Source organism: Tetrahymena thermophila (genome assembly GCF_000189635.1).
Source record: "Tetrahymena thermophila SB210 genomic scaffold scf_8254778, whole genome shotgun sequence".
NCBI classification, from domain to species: domain Eukaryota; phylum Ciliophora; class Oligohymenophorea; order Hymenostomatida; family Tetrahymenidae; genus Tetrahymena; species Tetrahymena thermophila.
The window spans coordinates 60,392-80,413 of record NW_002476536.1 but is presented as its reverse complement, the minus strand read 5'-3'; the positions used below and the strand labels follow the sequence as shown (position 1 = coordinate 80,413).

The window sequence follows — 20,022 nt, the reverse complement described above, 5'->3', positions numbered from 1 at the left end:
TTTATTTCTAGAATTTCAATTTTCTTGAAAAATGAATTAATACAATTGGATAATTTAAATTTGTTTGATTTATTAATTGTTTCTTCAAAAATAAAATTTATTAAAGGTATAAATAGTAATTTATTTATTAATAAAATTTTTTTCATTAAAAACTGACTCATCAATTTAAAATTAGAAAAATAGATTCAAAGAAACAATTTTTTAGAGCATACTAGACATGTTTGTTTTAGATTTTACAGCTGTTTTAAATTCATTTTTTTTAATTTATATATATTTATTTGAAATAAGATTGGATATAGTCGTTTTCGTAAAGCATATTAATATGAAATGCTTTGAAAATATTCTATGTTTTTTCTAGTGAATCAAAAAAGGTTTAAAAGAGTTTTAACCAACCTATCAAGAATACTATTGTGATAATAATTAATTATGCAATAAGCAAATAAAATAAATTTTTTTCTAAATGATTTTTGTAATCTTACAAAGACTGATTTTAATACTATCTAATTGCGTCTACAGATTCAGATATAATCTGCACTAAAAACTTAAAATTGATAAAAGAATATTAGCTTTGAAATTTAATATAATAATCAGTTTATTAAGCCAAGTCATTAATTGTGTACATTTCCATTAGTTCGTCAAAAGTTTAAAATACTTTGTTTATTGATAAAATTAATCCCCTTTATAATATCCCATTAAATAAATTTTCACATGTTGCTTAAGTCAAATTTGAATTAAAATATTATGGAAAATTTTGTCTGACTTGACATAAATCTTAATTTAGTATATTTTTATAAAAATCATCAAATAAATTTTAATTGTATCTTTAAATTCCTAAATTTGTTGTTAAATTTTGTAATTATGAAATCTTTTGCTAATTAGAATCAGTGATATTCTAAAGAAAAGAATAATAGTAAGTTGTAGAAGGGAGATAATTAATACTTAAGCATAAAATTTATTCAATGTGAGAAGCTTAATTTTCAATAAGCAAAGTAAAGACATCTATAAGTGTAATTCTATCTTGTAAAGTAGCCCTTGTTTCAGTTTGAAAAGGGTTGAATTAAAAAATATTTAATGCAGGCTGAATGCATAAGAGTACTATTGCAATAATACCTAAGAAAATAATTGGCATATTAAATTTAGTTAAGTTATTAAATGATGCCATAGATCTGTTTCGAGAATGCTACAATCTCTTTATATATTTTGGTAATAAATCCATTTATTTAAAACTATTATTTCTCTTTTGACTTACTTTATTATGGAATTCTACAGCTTATTCTATTAAGTCTTTTCTATAAATACTTTGTAACATTTTTGAAGATTTATTGCTTGGTTGCATTTTTTTATCTAATTCAGTTACCATCTTTGTCCTATCTATCTTAAAAATGGCAAGTTCTATTAATTATATTTAAAATTCAAGAATTTGAGGCTAAAAAGTACCAAATAGTTTCATAACCTTTTCTCTTTTTATTTAAATATATATATATAAAGGTATGATTGAAAAAACCACCAAAAAGCTTAGGATACCAACTAGTATAATAACTGACATTTACTACTCTTCCATATTCTTAAATTGTGTTTATACATAATTTTCAACAATCAACTGAAGATTCTTCATTCTTGATTAAAATTAAACTATATTACCCCATATGAAGCTTTCTTATTATTCAGTGTAATTGTAAACATAAAATATTATTTAGTAGAAATATTGCATGATTGTATATTGTAAACTTTGGTTGTAAGATGTGATCTAATATTTTGAAACATCAGTAGAATAATAAAAGTAAATAGGATATATTTATATTAAAAAAGGGTTGTTTTAGAGCTCATCCAGCTACTCTTAACTAGTATTATTTAAAACAAGTTGCTAAAAATTATTGCTATAATCTTAAATAACAGAATTCATTTAAAAAAATACTTATACATTTTCTTAGTTTTGCAAATCTAAACTATCTTAAATGATTGGTGTGGTGCCTAACATATATTAATAGTTGGACAAAGCTAAAATTTTCATAACATCTATGAAACAAAAAATAGTTCCATCAATTTTCAAAAAAGAATCAATAAAGTTATCTAAGCTATTTATATTTTCCAAGTAAATAATTATAGTTACTATAATTAAAGTAATAGAAGCTACAAAACCAGCAAAAGCCATAATATACAAACTCTTCGCAAATATTTTTTATTGTATTCTTCTAATCATATTCTTTTTAATTCTATCTTCTTGGCTATATTTACTTGAGTTTACACTCGCTATTTCATTTTACTGCTCTTGTATTAACTCTTCTTTTCCTTAAAAATCTCTCATTTTTCTTTTATTTTTATTTGTAAGATTATCTTCTATGCTGAAGGATTTATCGCTTTCTGACATAATTTTTTAAAGTTAATTCCTGTCTAAAATATTGTCTCCATTAGAATTTTCATTTATTTTAAAATCTTTATATTTTTATTCAATTACATTCTAATTGTTTTGGAAGAAATTAATACAAAAATCAGATGGATTATTTGCTTGATCAATAAATAACTTTGAGTTAGCTGTGATTATTTAGTTAGAATCAAATTAATCATTTGCAAGTAGATATTATTTTTGTCTGTGATGTGATAAACTATGGTCTATCGTTGTGTAAAAATTAATGGTATTATTGTTGCTATTATTTAAATTTGAAAGCATTTTATGAATTCCTATTTATTTATTCTCGTTTATATTACTACTTCTATATGATGTAATATCATAGATACCACCATTTTAATTTAATTAATCAATGCTATCAGCATGATTCTCATAAAACTCTTGCATTCTATAATATCTGTATGTACTAGGTAATTCTGAAAAGGATTTTGTAAGGTATTCATCTTTTTATTCTTAATTAAGAGCTTGATTTAATTCATTTCCTTTTATCGATTAACTATTTAAGTTAAAAATGCTCCATTTCCTTGCTTTTTAATATTTTTAATCTTCTTGCAAATTTCTTTAGAGAAAGCTATTATTTATTTCTAAATTTTAAGAAATTCTTCCATCAAATATTTGATGTTCTAATTAACTGAAAGTGCCAGTACTTATACTTCTTATCGTAGGTTTATTTAAATTACTATGTATTTCTCTTTAAATTAATTGCTTATTTAACTCATCAATAATTTTATTCTTCTTGTTTTGATTTGTTTCTTTTTCGTAACTCTCTATTTCTAGATAAGTCATATTGACATTAATTCTTGCTTATTTTTAACAAACTTTAAATTTTATAATAAACACATCATCATTAAAGGAATAAAGATTATTTTAATTATTAACAGAAGTGAAAATTAGATTTTCTTATATTTTTTAAGATTTAAACTTTTTATCTTACTTTACAGAAATCAAAACGCTGCAAAATTGAGTATACATTTACTTTTTCTGTATTATTTCTTGTAGATTCAAAATCATATTAAAGATATTTTGGTTATCATCTAATTAATGTAATAATATAAAATATTAAGTTTTTAGTTAAAATAAAAAATCTAAGTAAATTAAAAAAATTAAAAAAAAATAATTTATGAATTAAAATTACCAATTTTCTTTTCTGTAGTTTAAAATAATTCACAGTAAATTTTTTTAGAATAATCTGTAATATTTCCCTTTTCATCAAATAGAATATAGTCTTTTTAATTATTTATTTTTTTTATTAATGCGCAAACTCCAACATCTTCAGTTAGCATTTCTATTTTGATTCTTAATGAAATAGGAAAAACGAATCCATTATAATCTAATGCAAAGGTATTTCTTTCCCCTTTATTATAATTATTATCAAATTTAAAACCAACCAAAATTAGTAAATAAAAACTGAAATTACCTTTTCCAATAATACTCATTGAGTCTTGATCAATAAAATTTTATATCATTTTATCATGATCTTTCTTTATTGCCTTAGGAATTAATATATTTAGTTACTTTCCTACCACCATATCAGGTTTAATGCCAAAAATTTTAAAAAAAGAGTTTGAAACCAAATTAATAGAAAATGTGTTTTTTAATAGAGAAGAAAAAACAACGCAATTTTTTCCATAGAAATAATTTTATTTCAAACAATTTATCTTATAGTTTTTTTATTTTTAAGCAAGCTCTAAATTATAAAAAGCCTCTTTTTAAAATTAGGATATTCTTCTATTTTAAAAATCTAAAACTTAAACGTAAATGCAAACTAAATATTAAAGATCTAAGTCATTAGGGTTTATTTTTAAAAGTTCTATAAAGTTTGACTCAATTTCTTCCTTTAATTCTAACAATGGGGTAGATAAATCTTGAATAAATTTTAAAGAAATAAAATCTCCACAAAGCAAATCATAAAACTGGCCGCTCTAAATCAATGCAGATCTAAGCTTTTCTTTGCATTCATTAATTTTATCACCAAAATAAATAGCATCCATCATATTGATTTTTTAGTTTTCAATATTTGAATTAAAAAAAGTATCTTCATAAAACTTTATAATTCTCTCTTTGAGTTAATAATAGTAAAATATTTGAGATGATTTCATTTGATTAGTTTTGATGAATTGTTATGAAATTTATTCAAGATTTATTAAAACTTAAAGTGGATCTTTTATAATTTCAAATAGATAGTTGAGCTACACAAATCTTAGAATGATAACATTGTCATTTTTATCATTTCTTTAATAATTCTAAATAAATTTTTCGATTGTATAATAAATTACTTTTTCTATGAACTCTTTTTTAGAATATTTTTCTGTATTTTCTTCAGATTTTATTTCAGAATTAAATTCCTTTATGATTAAAGATAAATATTTTATTTTTTTTAAAGTAAAAAATTCAAAAATGTTGGTGGAGTTTGCGGTGGAATAAATTATAAATTGCATAATATCTAATTAAATTAAGTTAGATTTTATTAGATGAAGGTTTATGTTTAATTATTGGAAATTATCCCAAATAAAAAGCTGTAACTTAATTTCCAACAAAAAATTAAAGAAGAACTTTACAGATTTTTTTGATCTATGGCAAAAATAGAAGTCTTTGGTAGGGCAATATAATTAATGGGAATTAATAATACTTTCAATTACTATTTTATAATCCTTTTATATAAGATTTTTTTAGTTAATCTATACTTATTAAAGAGTTGATCTTAAAATTTTCTAGAAATTTTCTATGCTACATTAAAAGAGTTGTTGAGTATTGCAAAAGAGATAAAGTTAGTTTTGGTTATGATATTGTTAGAATTATCTTATGATCATGATGGTTAAAGGAACAGTTAGTAAGCATACAAGAATGATATCTGAGCTATTAAAAACAAAGATTTGAATCAAATAGCATATTGAAATTTAAAATGAAGAAATCGTGAAGTAGATGTAAATTTTATTAATATCATTTGATAAATATTGGTGGTTAAAAATCGAATTAATAGTCTCTAAAAAGAAGTAAAGCGAAGAATATATAGCCAATATCTTGTGATTATAATGTTAATTTACCCAAATCAAAATTGTTCTTAAAATCAGTAAAATCAATCCTGAAAAGCTATCCTGCTTAGCTAGATAATTCGTAGAATCTTTAAAAGAAAAGCTAAAATCATGATACTCCACCAAGTACCCTTTTTAAACAATTAATCAAATAAATAAATAAATAGATTTTTAGAATACGATTAATAAATTTAATAAAAATTGATTTGTTTATTTAATTAATTTTGTTAAAAGATATTTTTGATTAATTAAAATATCTAGATTTATCGCTTATTTGATTACATCCACTAAATTTATGATATTGAAGTTGAATCAAATTAATAATGTAAAAAACAAAAAATTAACTATCTTACCTATAATTATTGTTAAAATTACATTCAAATATGAAACAATTGTAGCGCTAAAAGAGATATTTAAGTTGTCTTGGCAGATCAAGTTAAGGGATAAGCTCAGAAAGGAATAATATGGCCATTTGTTGAAGATTGTTGAGTAAATTTAGCCATACTTTTGTAAGTATTTCTTAAATTTTACTTATCTAAAAATAAAAATAAATATTATTGACTTTACATAAAAGCAATTTAAAGTAAAGGATAAAATGACAAAATAAGTAAGATAAGTGTTTTATGGTTTCAAGTAATCTTAGACAAACGGTAATACTTAGAGGTATTGTATGAAGTTAGAAATTTAATACAGTCTCTAGTTTTAATTTTTATACATCTTTTCTGTAAAACCTACATAATAGTTCTCATTTTTGTAGACGAATGAGAGAATTGTCAGCTAGCATATTACTAAAAGCGTTATTGACAAAATTTTATTCATAGCTAAAGGGCGAACAATTTTAACCATTTCATGATAATAAAAAGATTTGAATTTATATTTTTGGGAGCAAGATTTACTCTAAATATTCAATTCTTTTGTGGATTGCTTTTGTTATTTCATTTTATCTTTCTATTTTTTAACAGCTTTATTTAATTTTTTAGATAAATATTTCAACTCCACCAAAAGCTTAAATTCTTAATATTATTAATGCCAATTTATGAGATAAGTGTTATAAATAATTTAGATCAAGTAAGTAAAGATTTTAATGCTACTTACAAAATCTTACAAGTAAAGATTTTAATGATATTCACAAATTCTTACAACTAAAGATTTGATATAGATAGAAAGAACAAGTCAATGTAAAAAATTAAAAAAACATAAGCTTGATTATAAATAAAATCAACCAACATTAAAATTATTCATATTTTTTGAATATATAAAACAAATAATTTTATATTTTAAGGAGAAAATTCTAACAATAATTTTATGAAATTTATTCTTTGAATAAATTAGATTTTTTTATATTCTAGAAAAACTTTAAATTTTTGATATTTCTTTTTTTTTATTTGCTTACTGCTTCTCTGCCAATGAATTAATATTCATATTTTAATTATTAGAAACAAATCAGGTGATTTTTAGTTTATTAATATTATAAATAATTGACAAAATTTAACTGGTCAAAATAAATTTTTAGAGAGCTCATATAATAGCATCCAAATTGTTAAGGAAGTGTATCAAATTTTAATTAACTTTAATTAACAAAAATCTATTTCCAGAAAGAAGAGCTTAATAAAATATACTTGCAGCCTAATTGATAAAAAGAAAAGTAAATTAAAAAACTTACACATTTTATAAAGTCAAATTTTACTTATGAAAATATGCAAAATAGATAAAATTTTTTGCATAAAATTTTGATTAAGAAAAATTGATAATTTTTCTAATTCAATAGATGATATTTATTAATAGAATTTAATACAGAGAATATATTTTTAGTGCATTTACATATAAAGAATTTAAACGATTAAAGTTTTTGTAATATAGCTTTAAATCTTTTATTATTTCAATTGATTAATTCTCAAAAATTTTTTTTAATTATGAATACATTGTAAAAATTATGTTATATCATGTATATTTTTGTTAAGAAAATTGTTTTTAACAAAATTATGTTAAGAAACAAAATGATAATCAAATATAAAATTATTTTATTTTAGAACTTTATTTAGTTATTAATAAATAAATCAATATTTAATACAATCTTAAATATTTTTGATAAATCATATAAATTTAAAACAAAAACATTTATTTTTTAAGCTGATTTCAAGCTTAGCAAATAAAATAATTAATTTATAATAATTATCTTATCAAAATTTTATTTTTAGATTTGGAAATATATTTAAATTTTTTAATCTAATAAAATTATTTTTTATTGACGTAAAAATTTTTTAATTATTGATTTTTAAGAAAAATAATTATGGATTTATAAAACTTATGTAAAAATATTTTTTAAAATAAATTATTAATATTTTATTTAAAGTTTTGCTGAAAAATAAAAAATAAAAGCTTTGCCAATTTATTTAAGTAATTTTTTAATAATTAAAACAACTTATTAAATTCATCAAAGTCAAGCTTTTAAGCTCAACTTGAAAATAAAAAAATATTTGGATTAGAAATTTTAATATAAAATAAAAATAATACTATATAATCAACAATAAATTAAAAAACAAATAAATAAATAGGAAAAATTTTTTTTGGCTTTTAAATTATTGAATTATTAATTTTGATTAAATTAAAAAATATTTTAGTTTAATCTTATTTCGAAATGATGAATTTTAAATGTTAACTTATTTTATTTATTTATTCACTTATTTTATTTTATTTGCATTTGTCTAAAGTAGGATTGGATGTAGTCATTTTCATACAGCACGTTAATGTGAAATACTTTGAAAATATTTTTAGTTTTTGCTAATTAATCGACAAAGCTGTAAAAAAGACGTAGCCAGCCAATGAAAAATACTAAAATAATTATAAATAACTAAGCGATAAACAACTAAAACAAATTAAATTTGACATGCTGTTTGTATTCTTATAGAGATTCGTCTTAATATTGTCTTATTGCATCAACAGATTCGGATATAACTTATATTAGTAGTTTAAAATCTACATAGGAATATTAACTTTGGAATTAAATGTAAAAGTTAAGTTGTTAATCCAAGTCCTATATTGCATACATTTCTAAAAGTTCTTCAAAAGTTTGAAATACTCTATTTATAGATAAAATTAATCCTCTTTTTAATATTCCATTGAATACTCTCTCACATGTTGCTTAAGTCACATTAGAGTTAAAATATTAAGGAAAGTTTTGTCTCACTTAACATAAATTTGAATTGAGAATATTTTTATAGAAGTCTTCAAACATATTTTAATTATATCGTTATATTCCTAGATTTGTTGTTAAATTTTATAATTGTGAAATTGCTTTTTCGTTTTAATCAGTGAGGTTATTAGCATAGGTGTAATAGTAAGTAGTAGAAGGCACTTAAAGAGTAACTAAAGACAATATTGATTCAATATGAGAACCTTGGTTTTCAATCAGTAAAGTAAAAATATCTATGAGACTTATTCTGTCTTACAGAGTAGCATTTGATTCAGTTTTAAAAGGACTAAATTGCAAAATATTTAAAGCAGGCTAAATTAGTAACAAAAAAACTGCTACTATTCCTAACAAAATTACAATTAAATTAAATTTAGGTAAGCTATTGAATGATGCTATGGATCTGTTTCTTGGTTTTTGCTCTCTTCTAATATATTTTGGTAGTTATTATGCTTATTAAAAATAATTATTTGAAATTAGGTTTTTTTTATTTTAAGTCTTTGTATCTAAAGCTTATTCCATCAAGTCTTTCAGATAAATGTGTTTTTATTTCTTTGTTGAGGACTTAATGCTTTTAATAATACTTGGTTGTGCTTTTTTATAATTTTCATTTGCCAGCTTAGTTTTATCTATTTTAAAAATTGCAAGTTCTATTAATCTTATTTATAATTCAAGAGTCTGAGGCTAAAATGTGCCAAAAAGCTTCATAACTTTTTCCCTTTTTATTTGAATATAGATATTCAATGGTATAATTGAAAATATCATCAAAAAGCTTAAAATGCTCACTAGTGTGATAACTGTCATTTGTTGGGCATTCATGTTGTTAAATTAAGTCTTCGCATAACTCTCCACAATTGATTAAAGGTTTTTCATCCTGGATTTAAATTCAACAATATTTCCCCATATAAAATCTTCTTATTATTCCTCATAGTTAATAACATAAAATATGATTTCATAATAGAATTGCATGATCGTATATTACAAGCTTTATGAAAATTTTACAGTAGAATTAAATTAGATGTGAGTAAAATCATAAAATCCTGCTGCAAAAACTTAAACCAAGAAAGGATTATTTTATAAATCATTGAGTTCGTCTTAGCTGTCGTTATATAAAACTAGATCTTCAAAATTTTAATTGTAATCTTATAAAACAGCAGTAAGTTCGTAATTGACCAAGATATTTTATTAATTTTATATATCTTAACTATCTTAAATATATGTGTTACCTAACAAAACTTAATAATTAGACAAAGCTTATATTTTCATTACATCTGTAAAGCAAAATAATGCACCATCAATTTTCAAAAATGATGCTACAAAATTATCTAAGCTATTTAAATTTTACAAATAAACAATCAAAGTGACGACAATTAAAATAATAATAGCAATAAATCCCGTAAAAATCATAAGTTGCAAACTTTTATTGAAAACCTTTTAGTTAATTCGTCTTATCATATTTCTTTTAATGAGATCTTCTGAACTATATTTGCTTGAATTAACACTAGCTATTTCATTTTGTTGTTCTTTCTTTTACTCTTTTTCCTCTTACTCCTCTTCCTGAAAATTAGTGCTTTTTGTTTTCCTTTTGTTGAAAATATTGTCTTCTATACTCAAACATTTATCGCTGTCTGACAATGTTTTTTACGAATTAACTAAATTAATTGTGTTTTACTTATTAATAAGTTTGTTTGCTTTTTGTTAATCTTCGTTTTTTGTATTTTAAAAATTAGAATATTATTAATCAGCTGCTATGTTCTAATTGGAGGAAGGAAAATTATTAATTGAAAAATCAAATTAATTGCTTCCTTATTATTCAATGTTGCGCTTTGAATTAGTAGTTGCAATTTGATTAAAATCTTATTAGTTGTTTGTAAGGAGCAATAATTATGTGTGCTGAGAGAAAACAAGAGGCGATTGATTAAAATCTAAATAATTTGAGCTCATTGTGTGAGTCTTTTTTAATTACAAAGCAATATTAGGAATCTCTTTGTTTCTAATTTCCTTTGTGCTTTTATTCCTGCTTGAAGGTATATCATTTTTGTTTATCCAACTAAGATTATCTATTTAGTTTTCAAATTATTCTTGTTTTTAATTTTAATTTACTGGAATCTGCTGCTCACTGAAACACTTAGTCATATTTTCTTCTTTAAAATCTTCATTTTCATTAAAAATTAAATGTATTCTATTTGTACTGGGAATTTCAGTCTTTATATTTGGTCTACTTGCTTGTTGAAATTTCTAATCTTCTTGCCATTTCATAAGTAACAAGTTATTGCTATCTATGTTTTAAGGCAGCTATCTTTCAGACAAAAAATATTAATATGAATTTAAAGCTTCAAAATTTTTGTTTATTTGTTTAATTTAATTGTCCTACTATTCCTATTATATTAACTAATTATTTAATTCATCAATGATTTTATTTTTCTTGCTTTGGTTTGTTTCTTTTTCATAGTTTTCAATTTCTAAATAATTTACGTTCACATTAATTCTAGTTTAATTTTAGCATACCTAAAACTGTATTAAAAATACATCATCATTGTAGGAATGCAAATTAATATTCTTTGCTTAAGTTGTTGTTTCAATTTATGTGTTTGACAATTTATTTTTAAATTGCTATTTAATAACCATAGCACTGCAGAATTTTGTATTGAGCTACTTACTCTATATTATAATCTAAGTGAATGGGATCATTCTAAAGATATTTTGCCAATCATCTAAATTAATTAAAAAATTAAAATATTGTCAGTAAAAAATTAAATAAAAATTGTATTTAAACAGATTAATTATAAAATGTTAATGCTTACATAACATTTTTTCTGAACTTTAAAATAGATCATAGTATAGTTTTTTAGAAAAGTCAGTGATACATCCGTCATCATCAAATAGAATATAAGATTTTTACTTGTTTATTCTATGTATAAGTGCACAAACCCCAACATCATCACTTAAATTTTCTATTTTAATCCTAAGAGATATCGGAAAAATAAAGCCTTGTTAATCCAAGGCAAACAAAGAACGTTACCCTTTTAATATAAATGCATATTAATTAAAATATTTGAAAATTATGATTTTTAGAAATTTTTTTTGAGTAAGCTTTGATAAAGAATAAGAAAGAAATGTCAAAGCAAATACATGCTAAATAAATGAATTAAATTAATTTTAAAAAATAAATACCTCTTTCTATTAAACTTAAGGAATCTTAATCAATAAACTTCTAAATCATTTTATCGTGGTTTTTTTTTATAATTGCTGGAACCAATAAATTTAGTTGCTTTCCTACAATAAAATCCTTGTGGATACCAAAAATCTTAGAAAAAGAATTAGAAGCCAAGTTGACAACATAGGTGTTTTATAAAAGCGAACAAAAAATAACACAATTCTTTCCAGTAAAGTGGGATTATTATAAATAATATCTTTTTAATTTTTTTTACTCTTGAGCTGATTCTAAACTGTTTAATTGTTAAAATTCTGGAATTTTTCTGTTTTGAAAATCTAAAACTTAAATATAAATACAAGTTAAATACTAGAGATCTATATCGCTTGAATTTATTTTGAAAAGTTCAATAAAGCTAGACTCCAATTCTTCCTTTAATTAGAGCAGTGGCGAAGATAAATTTTCTATAGACTTAAGCGAAATAAAATCTCCACAAAGCAAATCGTAAAATTGACCGCTCTAAATCAAAGCAGATCTAAGCTTTTCCTTGCATACATTAATTTTATCTCCAAAATAAATAGCGTCCATCATATTTATTCTTTGATTTTCTATATTCGAATCAAAAAAAGTACTTTCATAATATTTCATTATCCTCTCTTTGAGCTAATAAAAATAAAATATTTAAACCACCTTCATTTTACTAGTTTTGATAAAAAATTAAGATATTTTTTATAGATTTATCAGGACTTAAACAGGATCTTTTGTAATTTCAAATAGGTAGTTGAGCTATACCAATTTTAGAATGCTTAATTTTTCTTGTTCATCGTTTTTTTAACAATTCTAAATGCATTTTTCTATTGAAAATAAAACTATTTTTTCTATAAATTCCCTTCTAAAGTTTTATTCAGACAATTAGTCTATTTGTAAGCCTTCATTTTTTCCCTTTTATAAAAAACAATAATTATAAATATTTTAGAATTTTTGATAAAAAGGTTTTGAATATTTTAAGAGATGATTTAATTATATAAAACTGTAACATTGATCTAATAGAAAATAGTAAATTCTGATTAACTTATTTACATTAAATAAGATTTATTGTGTATCTTTTAATTAATAAATCTAAATATTATACAGTAATATCAATAATTAATTCTAAATGATTTGGTTAGTTAAAATAAACTACAGTCTTACACATTTTCTGTATTTTTGGCAGAAACAAAATTCACTGTTAATAGCATGCTGAGACTAGTGCGCTTATACAATATTTTCATATGTAATTCCATACTTGTAATAAGAGTAATCTTGATCATTGATTTATGCATGCTAATGTACCTGTCTTATAATATTCAAGAAACTTTATTGATTGCATGATTAAAAGTCTTTATTATTTGAAAATTAATCAATCAAGTATTAATTTCTGAATATTTTCAACTTATTTATGAGTTTAATTGATAAAGGAACAGTGAGTATGCAAATGAGTATTATATCAGAGCTATTAAAGATAAAGATCACAACCAAATAACATATTGAAATTTAGAATGAAGAAATAGTTAAACAAAAGTAGATCTAATTAATATCAAGTGATAAATAATGCTAGTTAAAAATCAAGTTAATGGTCTCTAGAAGAAAGTAAAACGAAGAATATATTGCCAGTATCTTGTGGTTATAGTATTAATTTATGCAAATCAGAATTGTTCTTAGAGTCATAAAAATTAAACCAGAAAAACCATATTACTTTGCTAGATAGTTCGATGTTTCTTAAAAAGAAAAACTAAAATCGTGGATTTCCAAGAAGTAACCTGTTTTAATTAATCAAAATAATAATATACTAACTATAAATTAGATAATTTAATTGAAATAATTTATATTTTTTAATTCTAACTAATTTTTTTAAATAATTTGTCAATTTTTTATTTTTCTATAAATAGCTATTACCACAAAATTTAAGATACTCAAATCAAATTTTTCTAATCAAATCATGTAACTAAAAATTCAAAAATTTACCTGTAGCGAGAGTAAGAAAGATATTTAAATAAGAAATAATTATGATGTATGTCTAGTATTTTTGGCTGTCTTGAGAAACCAAATTAAGTGACAAGCTAATAAATGAGTAATAAGGCCATTTATTATATATCGTCGAGTGAATTTAGCAATATTTTTACAAATATTTCTTAATTTTAACTTATCTAAAAATAAATATAAATATTATAGAGTTAGCATACAGACAATTTAATATAAAGGAGAAAAGAACAAGATAAGTTAGGTAGCAGTTTTATTATTTTAAGTAATCTATGACAAAAGGTAGCACTTACAGGTATTGTATGAAATTAAAAATTTAATGCATTCTTTAATTTTCATTTTTATAGATGTTTTCTTATAAATTATCATAATAGTCCTCATTTTTATAAAGAAACGATAGTACTGTTAGCCAGCAAATTACTAATAATGCTACTGATATATTTTTATTGAGAGCTAAAGGGCGAATCATTTTAATCATTTCATTATAATAAAAAGCTTTGAATTAAAATCTTTGGTAGCAGCTTTGATGTTTATCATTTTTATCTTTTAACTTTTTTTAGATCAATTATTTCATTTCAAGCCTTTCAATGTTGCCTTTAGTTTTATTTATTATCAAATTTTTTATCAAAAAATACACTTACTCACTATTTAAAAAAAGTTAAGTCTATTTAAATTGACAAATCATAATAAATTCGCTCCTCAAGCAAATAATTAATTTAAAATTGTAAACGAATTTAAATTTTCTTTAATGTTTAACAAATAATAAGCTAACAAATTAATTAATTAATTAATAAATACATCAATTATCTTATTATTTGTTTGTATTTTCTTAAAACAAAAAATTTAAATTAGTAAATTATAACAATTTCAAAAAATTTAGATATTATTATGAAAAATTCCTTAACTAAGAAAATAAGCCTTTGCGTTTATTTAGCAAATAATTTTAATTTTCATAAACTGTTCAGCGAATTTCGAATTAATTATGCGCTTGAATCAAAAAAATATCATATTTGTTTTAAATACACTTTTTATTTTTTGTTAATTTTAAAATAATATTAGTTATTTTCATTAAATTTAATGCATATTTTTATTTGAGGATTTATGTTTAAATCTTTATCTATCTATCTATTTACCTATTTATAAATTGAATATATTATAACAATTATTTAGTTTTCCAAAAATGCGTTTACTTAATTACATTTAATTATTTTGCATTAGATAGGTTTTTAGAAAAATTTTGATATGCTTATCAATTTTTAAAATTAATAAATTATAATTTCTAAGATACAACTCCTTAAAAAATGAATTTTTAAAGAAAAATATAATAGAAATTTTTTATAAATTAAATTGAAAACAAAGTAAGATTAAATAGCCATTTTTAAAACCAAAATATATTAAAAGAAAATTACAATAACAATTTTCTGTTAACAAATGTTACAAAGGCTAAAATAAATCTAAAAAGTAACATATATTTTTATTTAGATTAAGCAGACAGAAAATTATTTTTTAGTATCTTTTTTAATTCATTTACTATATATTTATAAATATCGTTTAAAATTTTAAATAGCATTTTTATTTCATAACTAAAATTAACTTATTGGTATGTATTTTCAAAAAAATCTTTAAATTTTAAAAATTATGTTAATTAATTTGTTTATTTCAAAAAAAAATTTTTATTTTTTGTTAATTAAGTAGCGAAATAGAGTTTTAATTAAGTAATTATTTAATATCTTTGAACACAAAATTTTTAGGAAAATGTTTAAAAACTAATTTTTGTACAAATAATAAAAAAACAAGTCAACTTTTTTTACTAATTTTGACTTATTTGAAATAAGACTAGATAAAGTTATTTTCATATAGCAAGCTAATATGAAATAGTGTAAACATTTTATTTGCTAAGCTGAGTTAGGTATCAAATTTATAAAATAAATAATTCCATCCTATCAGGAATATGAGAGTTATAATTATGAGTTAAATGATAAGTAGTAAGAATAAATTAGATTCAAAATTGTCTTTATATTGAACTAATTACTCATTTTAGTATTACTTGATGCCATTAACTGTCTCTGTGATCACTTTTACAAACTAAAAAAAATCTATGTAAGAGTACTATTGCTGGAATTAAATCCATTTGTTTAGCAGTATATCTAAATCTGTTATTGAATACATTTCGTATAGTTCTTAAAATGTATCAAAAGCCTTTTTAATTGAAAGAAGCAATCCTCTGTTAAGCATTCCACCAAATAATCTGTTACAATCAACATGAGTTACATTTGAGTTAAAATATTGTGGATATGATTCTTTAACAGAGCATATGTCTCCATTAAGAATTGTTTTGTAAAATTCTTCAAATCTCTGCTCATTATATCTAGGAATATGCAGACTTTAAGTCAAGTTGGATATTGCTAAAATAGATTAATAATTCTAATCAGTTATGTTCTGAATATAATAGTAATAATAAGTCTCGGTAGGAAGATATTTCTGAAGAATTGTCATGTATAAGGTCTCGTAATGAGGAGTTTAATTTTCAATTAAACAAGAATAAATGCTAATTAAAGTAATTCTATCTTCTAAGGTAGCTTTTGACTCTTCTTGAAAAGGATTAAATTAAATTATGTTTAAAAATGGCTAAGCCAATAAAAGTATTATTGCAACAACACTCATTAAAAGGATTTTGAAGCTAAGTTTTGGTAAACTACTAAAAGATGCGATAGATCTTTTTCTTTTGTTTTACTGTCTTTTAATGTATTTTGGTATTTATTCATTGACTTCTTAATTGAACTTACTAGTTTGATTAGTCTAAGTGTCTACTCTCCCTTCTAGAGCCATTTCCATTAAGAGTTTTATTTGTTTACTGTTTTTTTTAGAAGATTTGTTGCTCATTGAGAAACTCTTATTAACTTTATTGACTAAATGGATATTATCTATTTTAAAAATAGCCAATTCAATAAGTTTTATTTGAAATTCAAGTATCTAAGGTTGGAATGAACCTAAGAGTTTCATAATTTTTTCTTTTTGCATTTATATTATAATGCTTAAAGGAATTATTGCCATTACCATAAAAATGCTAATTATGACGATTAATATAATAATCATTGTTTATTCATTATTCATTTTATTAAATTGTTTGTTGACTTATTGGTAAAAAATTGACTGCAAGTTCCTTGTTCTTTTTTTTAATTCAATAAGGTTAGTCCAGATAAAGTTTTCTTAAGCTTCTTCAAGTTTTATTGTATACCTATAAATAGAATAGTAGTATTCCATCAAAGTATATTACAAACTCTGAGTAACATTTGTGCTTATTTAATTCAATTAGTCATCCTAGTCAGAAAAGCCAACAGTGAATTTTTAAACTAAAAAAAGGTTATTCTATAGTTCATTAATTGATTCTTCATTGTCATTATGTAAAACAAGTTATTATAAATTTTGTTTATAATTATTAAGAACCAAAGGAAACTCTATTGTTTTTACATTTTTCTTTTCAAGTTTTTATATTGTTAAGTTATCAATAATGTAAGGATTTTTTTTAGAAGAAAGTAATTTTGAATAATTCTTTAAAGCTAAAATATTCATAACATCAACAAAACAGTAGATTGCATTATCTATATTCAAAAAAGATGAAACATATTAGTCTAAGCTATTAATGTTCTCTTAGTACATTAAAATTGTAGCTATAGTTAAAGTCACAAAGGCAAGAATCCCTGTAATAATCATAAGCTTTTAGCCTCTCGTATATACTTTCGATTATATTCTTTTAACCATAGACCTTTTCATGAGCTCAAATAAACTGAATTTACTTGAGTTTACACTTGCAATTTCATTCATTTACTCTTTCTTTTAATTCTCTTAGCTACGAGAATCAGTACTGCTCAAATTGATTCTATTTATTCTAATATCCTTTAGACTTGATTCTTAAGATTCTGACTCTTCATCATAAATTTAATTAAGGTTATTATAGAATAAAGTTTTTTACTTTTAAACTGAATAATTATTGTATTCTTAGAGCATAATATTGTTGTTTTGAAATAAGTTTAGATTATTTAATGAACTTTCTTAATTTTAGTAAAATTCATGATAGTATTTTTAAAAATTTTGCATCTTCTCCCTTTAACCAATTTAAATATTCTTAAAAGATTCTATACCTTCATTGCCATCTTAGTAGCAAGGTGATTTAATGCTCTCACCTTCCTATGTTGTATTGATTTAAAGTTAATGAGTGGTCCTAAAAGTTTAGAAAGGTATATCAGTTTTTTATTCATCTATCTTTGAGAATAAATTCATATTTATTTCTTGTTTATCTTCTGCTTATTTATTTTATTACAAAGAAACAAGCTATATTTCTCCTTAAGAAGAGAGCCCTAAATCTTCTTAAAGTGATTTTTACTGTAAAAGATATGAAATATTTTATTGTGATTAATGATTATTATTAACACTCTAAGCTCTTTTATGTTTGTTACTTCTTCTTCTTTGAATTCTTAAAGGACTAAACTAAGTGGGTGATTTAATGCTCTCTTCATCTTAAAAAAAAGTTTTTAACATAGTTTTAGTAGGGCTTAAATCATAGTTGAAAGATATTTAAGTAGCTTGCCTATTTGAGTAGCTGTTAATCAAATCAGGAATCTGGAAGTTATAATTACTTTAACTTTACTGGTTCTCTTTAAGATTATATAGCTAGTTTAATTATTAAATTATTCTTCTTTTTTTCATTTCATTTACTTCTCTTTCGTAAAAGTCAATTTCAACATAATTTATGTTTACATTTATATTGGTGGTGTTCACTCCTACCTTAAATTAAATCAAAAATACATCATCGTTTATTGAATAGGCTCTTTTACTATTTTTATTATCAGATTTAGTAGGAGAAGGCTATTCCTTCTGTTGCTTTTATTTTTTTATTAATTCTCTATTAACCACTAAATTACTGCAAAATTATATATAAAACTACTTGCTCTCCATCACAGTTTCAAGTGAAGGTATCAAACTGAAGGCATTTTACAAAATTTCTATTTAATAAAAAATAAATTAAATTAATTTGTTTGATAAATTGTCTAATTCTTTGTTTTACAAATTTTTGAAAGTTTTTGTTAAAATAAAGATTTTTAAATGCTTATTTATCAAATTAAATAGTAAAAAAGGTAATCTGTCTTAAAAACAATAAAAATTTACCAATTTTAGGATCCGAGGATTAAAAAATATCAGTAAATATTTTTTTTGAAAAGTCTGTGATTTTGCCATCCTCTTCAAATAAAATATATGATTTTTATTTGCCAAATCGTTAAAGCAAAGTACAAACGCCAATATCATTTTCAAAGATTTCAATTTTCAATCTTAAAGTGATAGGGAAAACAAATCCCTTTTTATCAAGAGCAAAAGTATGTCTTTCTCCTTTTTTATTTATATTATAGAATAATTTCAATGAATATTATTGAATCTAAGGGAAAGAGAATATTTTAAAAAAATCATACCTTTTTAAACTATATTAAGAGATTCTTGATCAATAAATTTCTAGATCATTTTATTATGATGCTTTTTTACTATATTTGGTACTAATAAATTCAACTATTTGCCAAGAATTGCATCTACTTTTATCCCAAATATCTAGAAAAAGGTGTTTGAAACCTTGTTAACGATATAATTATTATCCAAAAGCGAAGAAAAAATTACACAAACATCTTCAGATAAGTAATTAGTTTGCTTGATTTTTTGTTGCTCTTTAATCTATTTAAGCCTTTAAGAATTGCTGAGGATATTTAGAGCCTACTTTTGAAAATCTGAGATTTTTCTATTCTAAAAATCTAGAACTTAGATAAATACACTAGCCAGATATTGAAGATCTAAACCAAACGCATTTATTTAAAAAAGCTCTATAAAGCTATTTTATAACTCTTAATTAAGACTTATCAGAGGTATAGACATAATTTCTAGTTTTTTCAATGGAATATAATCCCCACATAACAAATCATAGAAATCTCCAGTTTGAATTAAAGTATTTCTAAGCTATTTTTTACAAAGATTAATTTTCTCGTCAAAGAGAATAGCTCCAATCATGTTTATTTTTTAATTTTCAATGTTAGACTCAAAAATTATATCCTAGTAAGAATTCATTACAAGTTCTTTAAGCTAGTAAAAGTTAAACATATATGCTCCTCTTATTCTTTTACTCAAAACAAATTAGAATTAAGTGCGATACAAATTGATAAGCGCTCTCGTTGGGTCGTTA

At 22.2% G+C, this 20,022-nt stretch overlaps 4 protein-coding genes across 4 annotated transcripts; all 4 read right to left on the bottom strand. All coding sequences in view use genetic code 6, as the record gives it.

Annotated features, from left to right (window-relative positions):
• Nucleotides 1-518: 518 nt before the first annotated feature.
• TTHERM_01023060 (transmembrane protein, putative) lies at nucleotides 519-4,401 on the bottom strand (the record flags this gene model as incomplete). Its single annotated transcript, XM_001009485.2, has 4 exons — nucleotides 519-541; nucleotides 709-3,441; nucleotides 3,543-3,761; nucleotides 3,825-4,401. The coding sequence occupies 4 exons, from the start codon at nucleotides 4,399-4,401 to the stop codon at nucleotides 519-521; spliced, it is 3,552 nt and encodes a 1,183-aa protein (XP_001009485.2).
• A 946-nt stretch (nucleotides 4,402-5,347) lies between these two features.
• TTHERM_01023050 (transmembrane protein, putative) lies at nucleotides 5,348-6,378 on the bottom strand (the record flags this gene model as incomplete). The annotated part of the gene is made up of 3 exons (XM_001009484.1): nucleotides 5,348-5,528; nucleotides 5,793-5,974; nucleotides 6,007-6,378. The coding sequence occupies 3 exons, from the start codon at nucleotides 6,376-6,378 to the stop codon at nucleotides 5,348-5,350; spliced, it is 735 nt and encodes a 244-aa protein (XP_001009484.1).
• A 1,738-nt stretch (nucleotides 6,379-8,116) lies between these two features.
• TTHERM_001023015 (transmembrane protein, putative) lies at nucleotides 8,117-12,374 on the bottom strand (the record flags this gene model as incomplete). Its single annotated transcript, XM_012795981.1, has 3 exons — nucleotides 8,117-11,343; nucleotides 11,434-11,652; nucleotides 11,804-12,374. 3 exons carry the CDS (start codon nucleotides 12,372-12,374, stop codon nucleotides 8,117-8,119), a joined length of 4,017 nt encoding a protein of 1,338 aa, XP_012651435.1.
• Nucleotides 12,375-15,599: 3,225 nt separating this feature from the next.
• On the bottom strand, nucleotides 15,600-19,940 carry TTHERM_001023012 (transmembrane protein, putative; the record flags this gene model as incomplete). Its single annotated transcript, XM_012795980.1, has 4 exons — nucleotides 15,600-15,666; nucleotides 15,835-18,805; nucleotides 18,969-19,187; nucleotides 19,268-19,940. The coding sequence occupies 4 exons, from the start codon at nucleotides 19,938-19,940 to the stop codon at nucleotides 15,600-15,602; spliced, it is 3,930 nt and encodes a 1,309-aa protein (XP_012651434.1).
• Nucleotides 19,941-20,022: the final 82 nt, after the last annotated feature.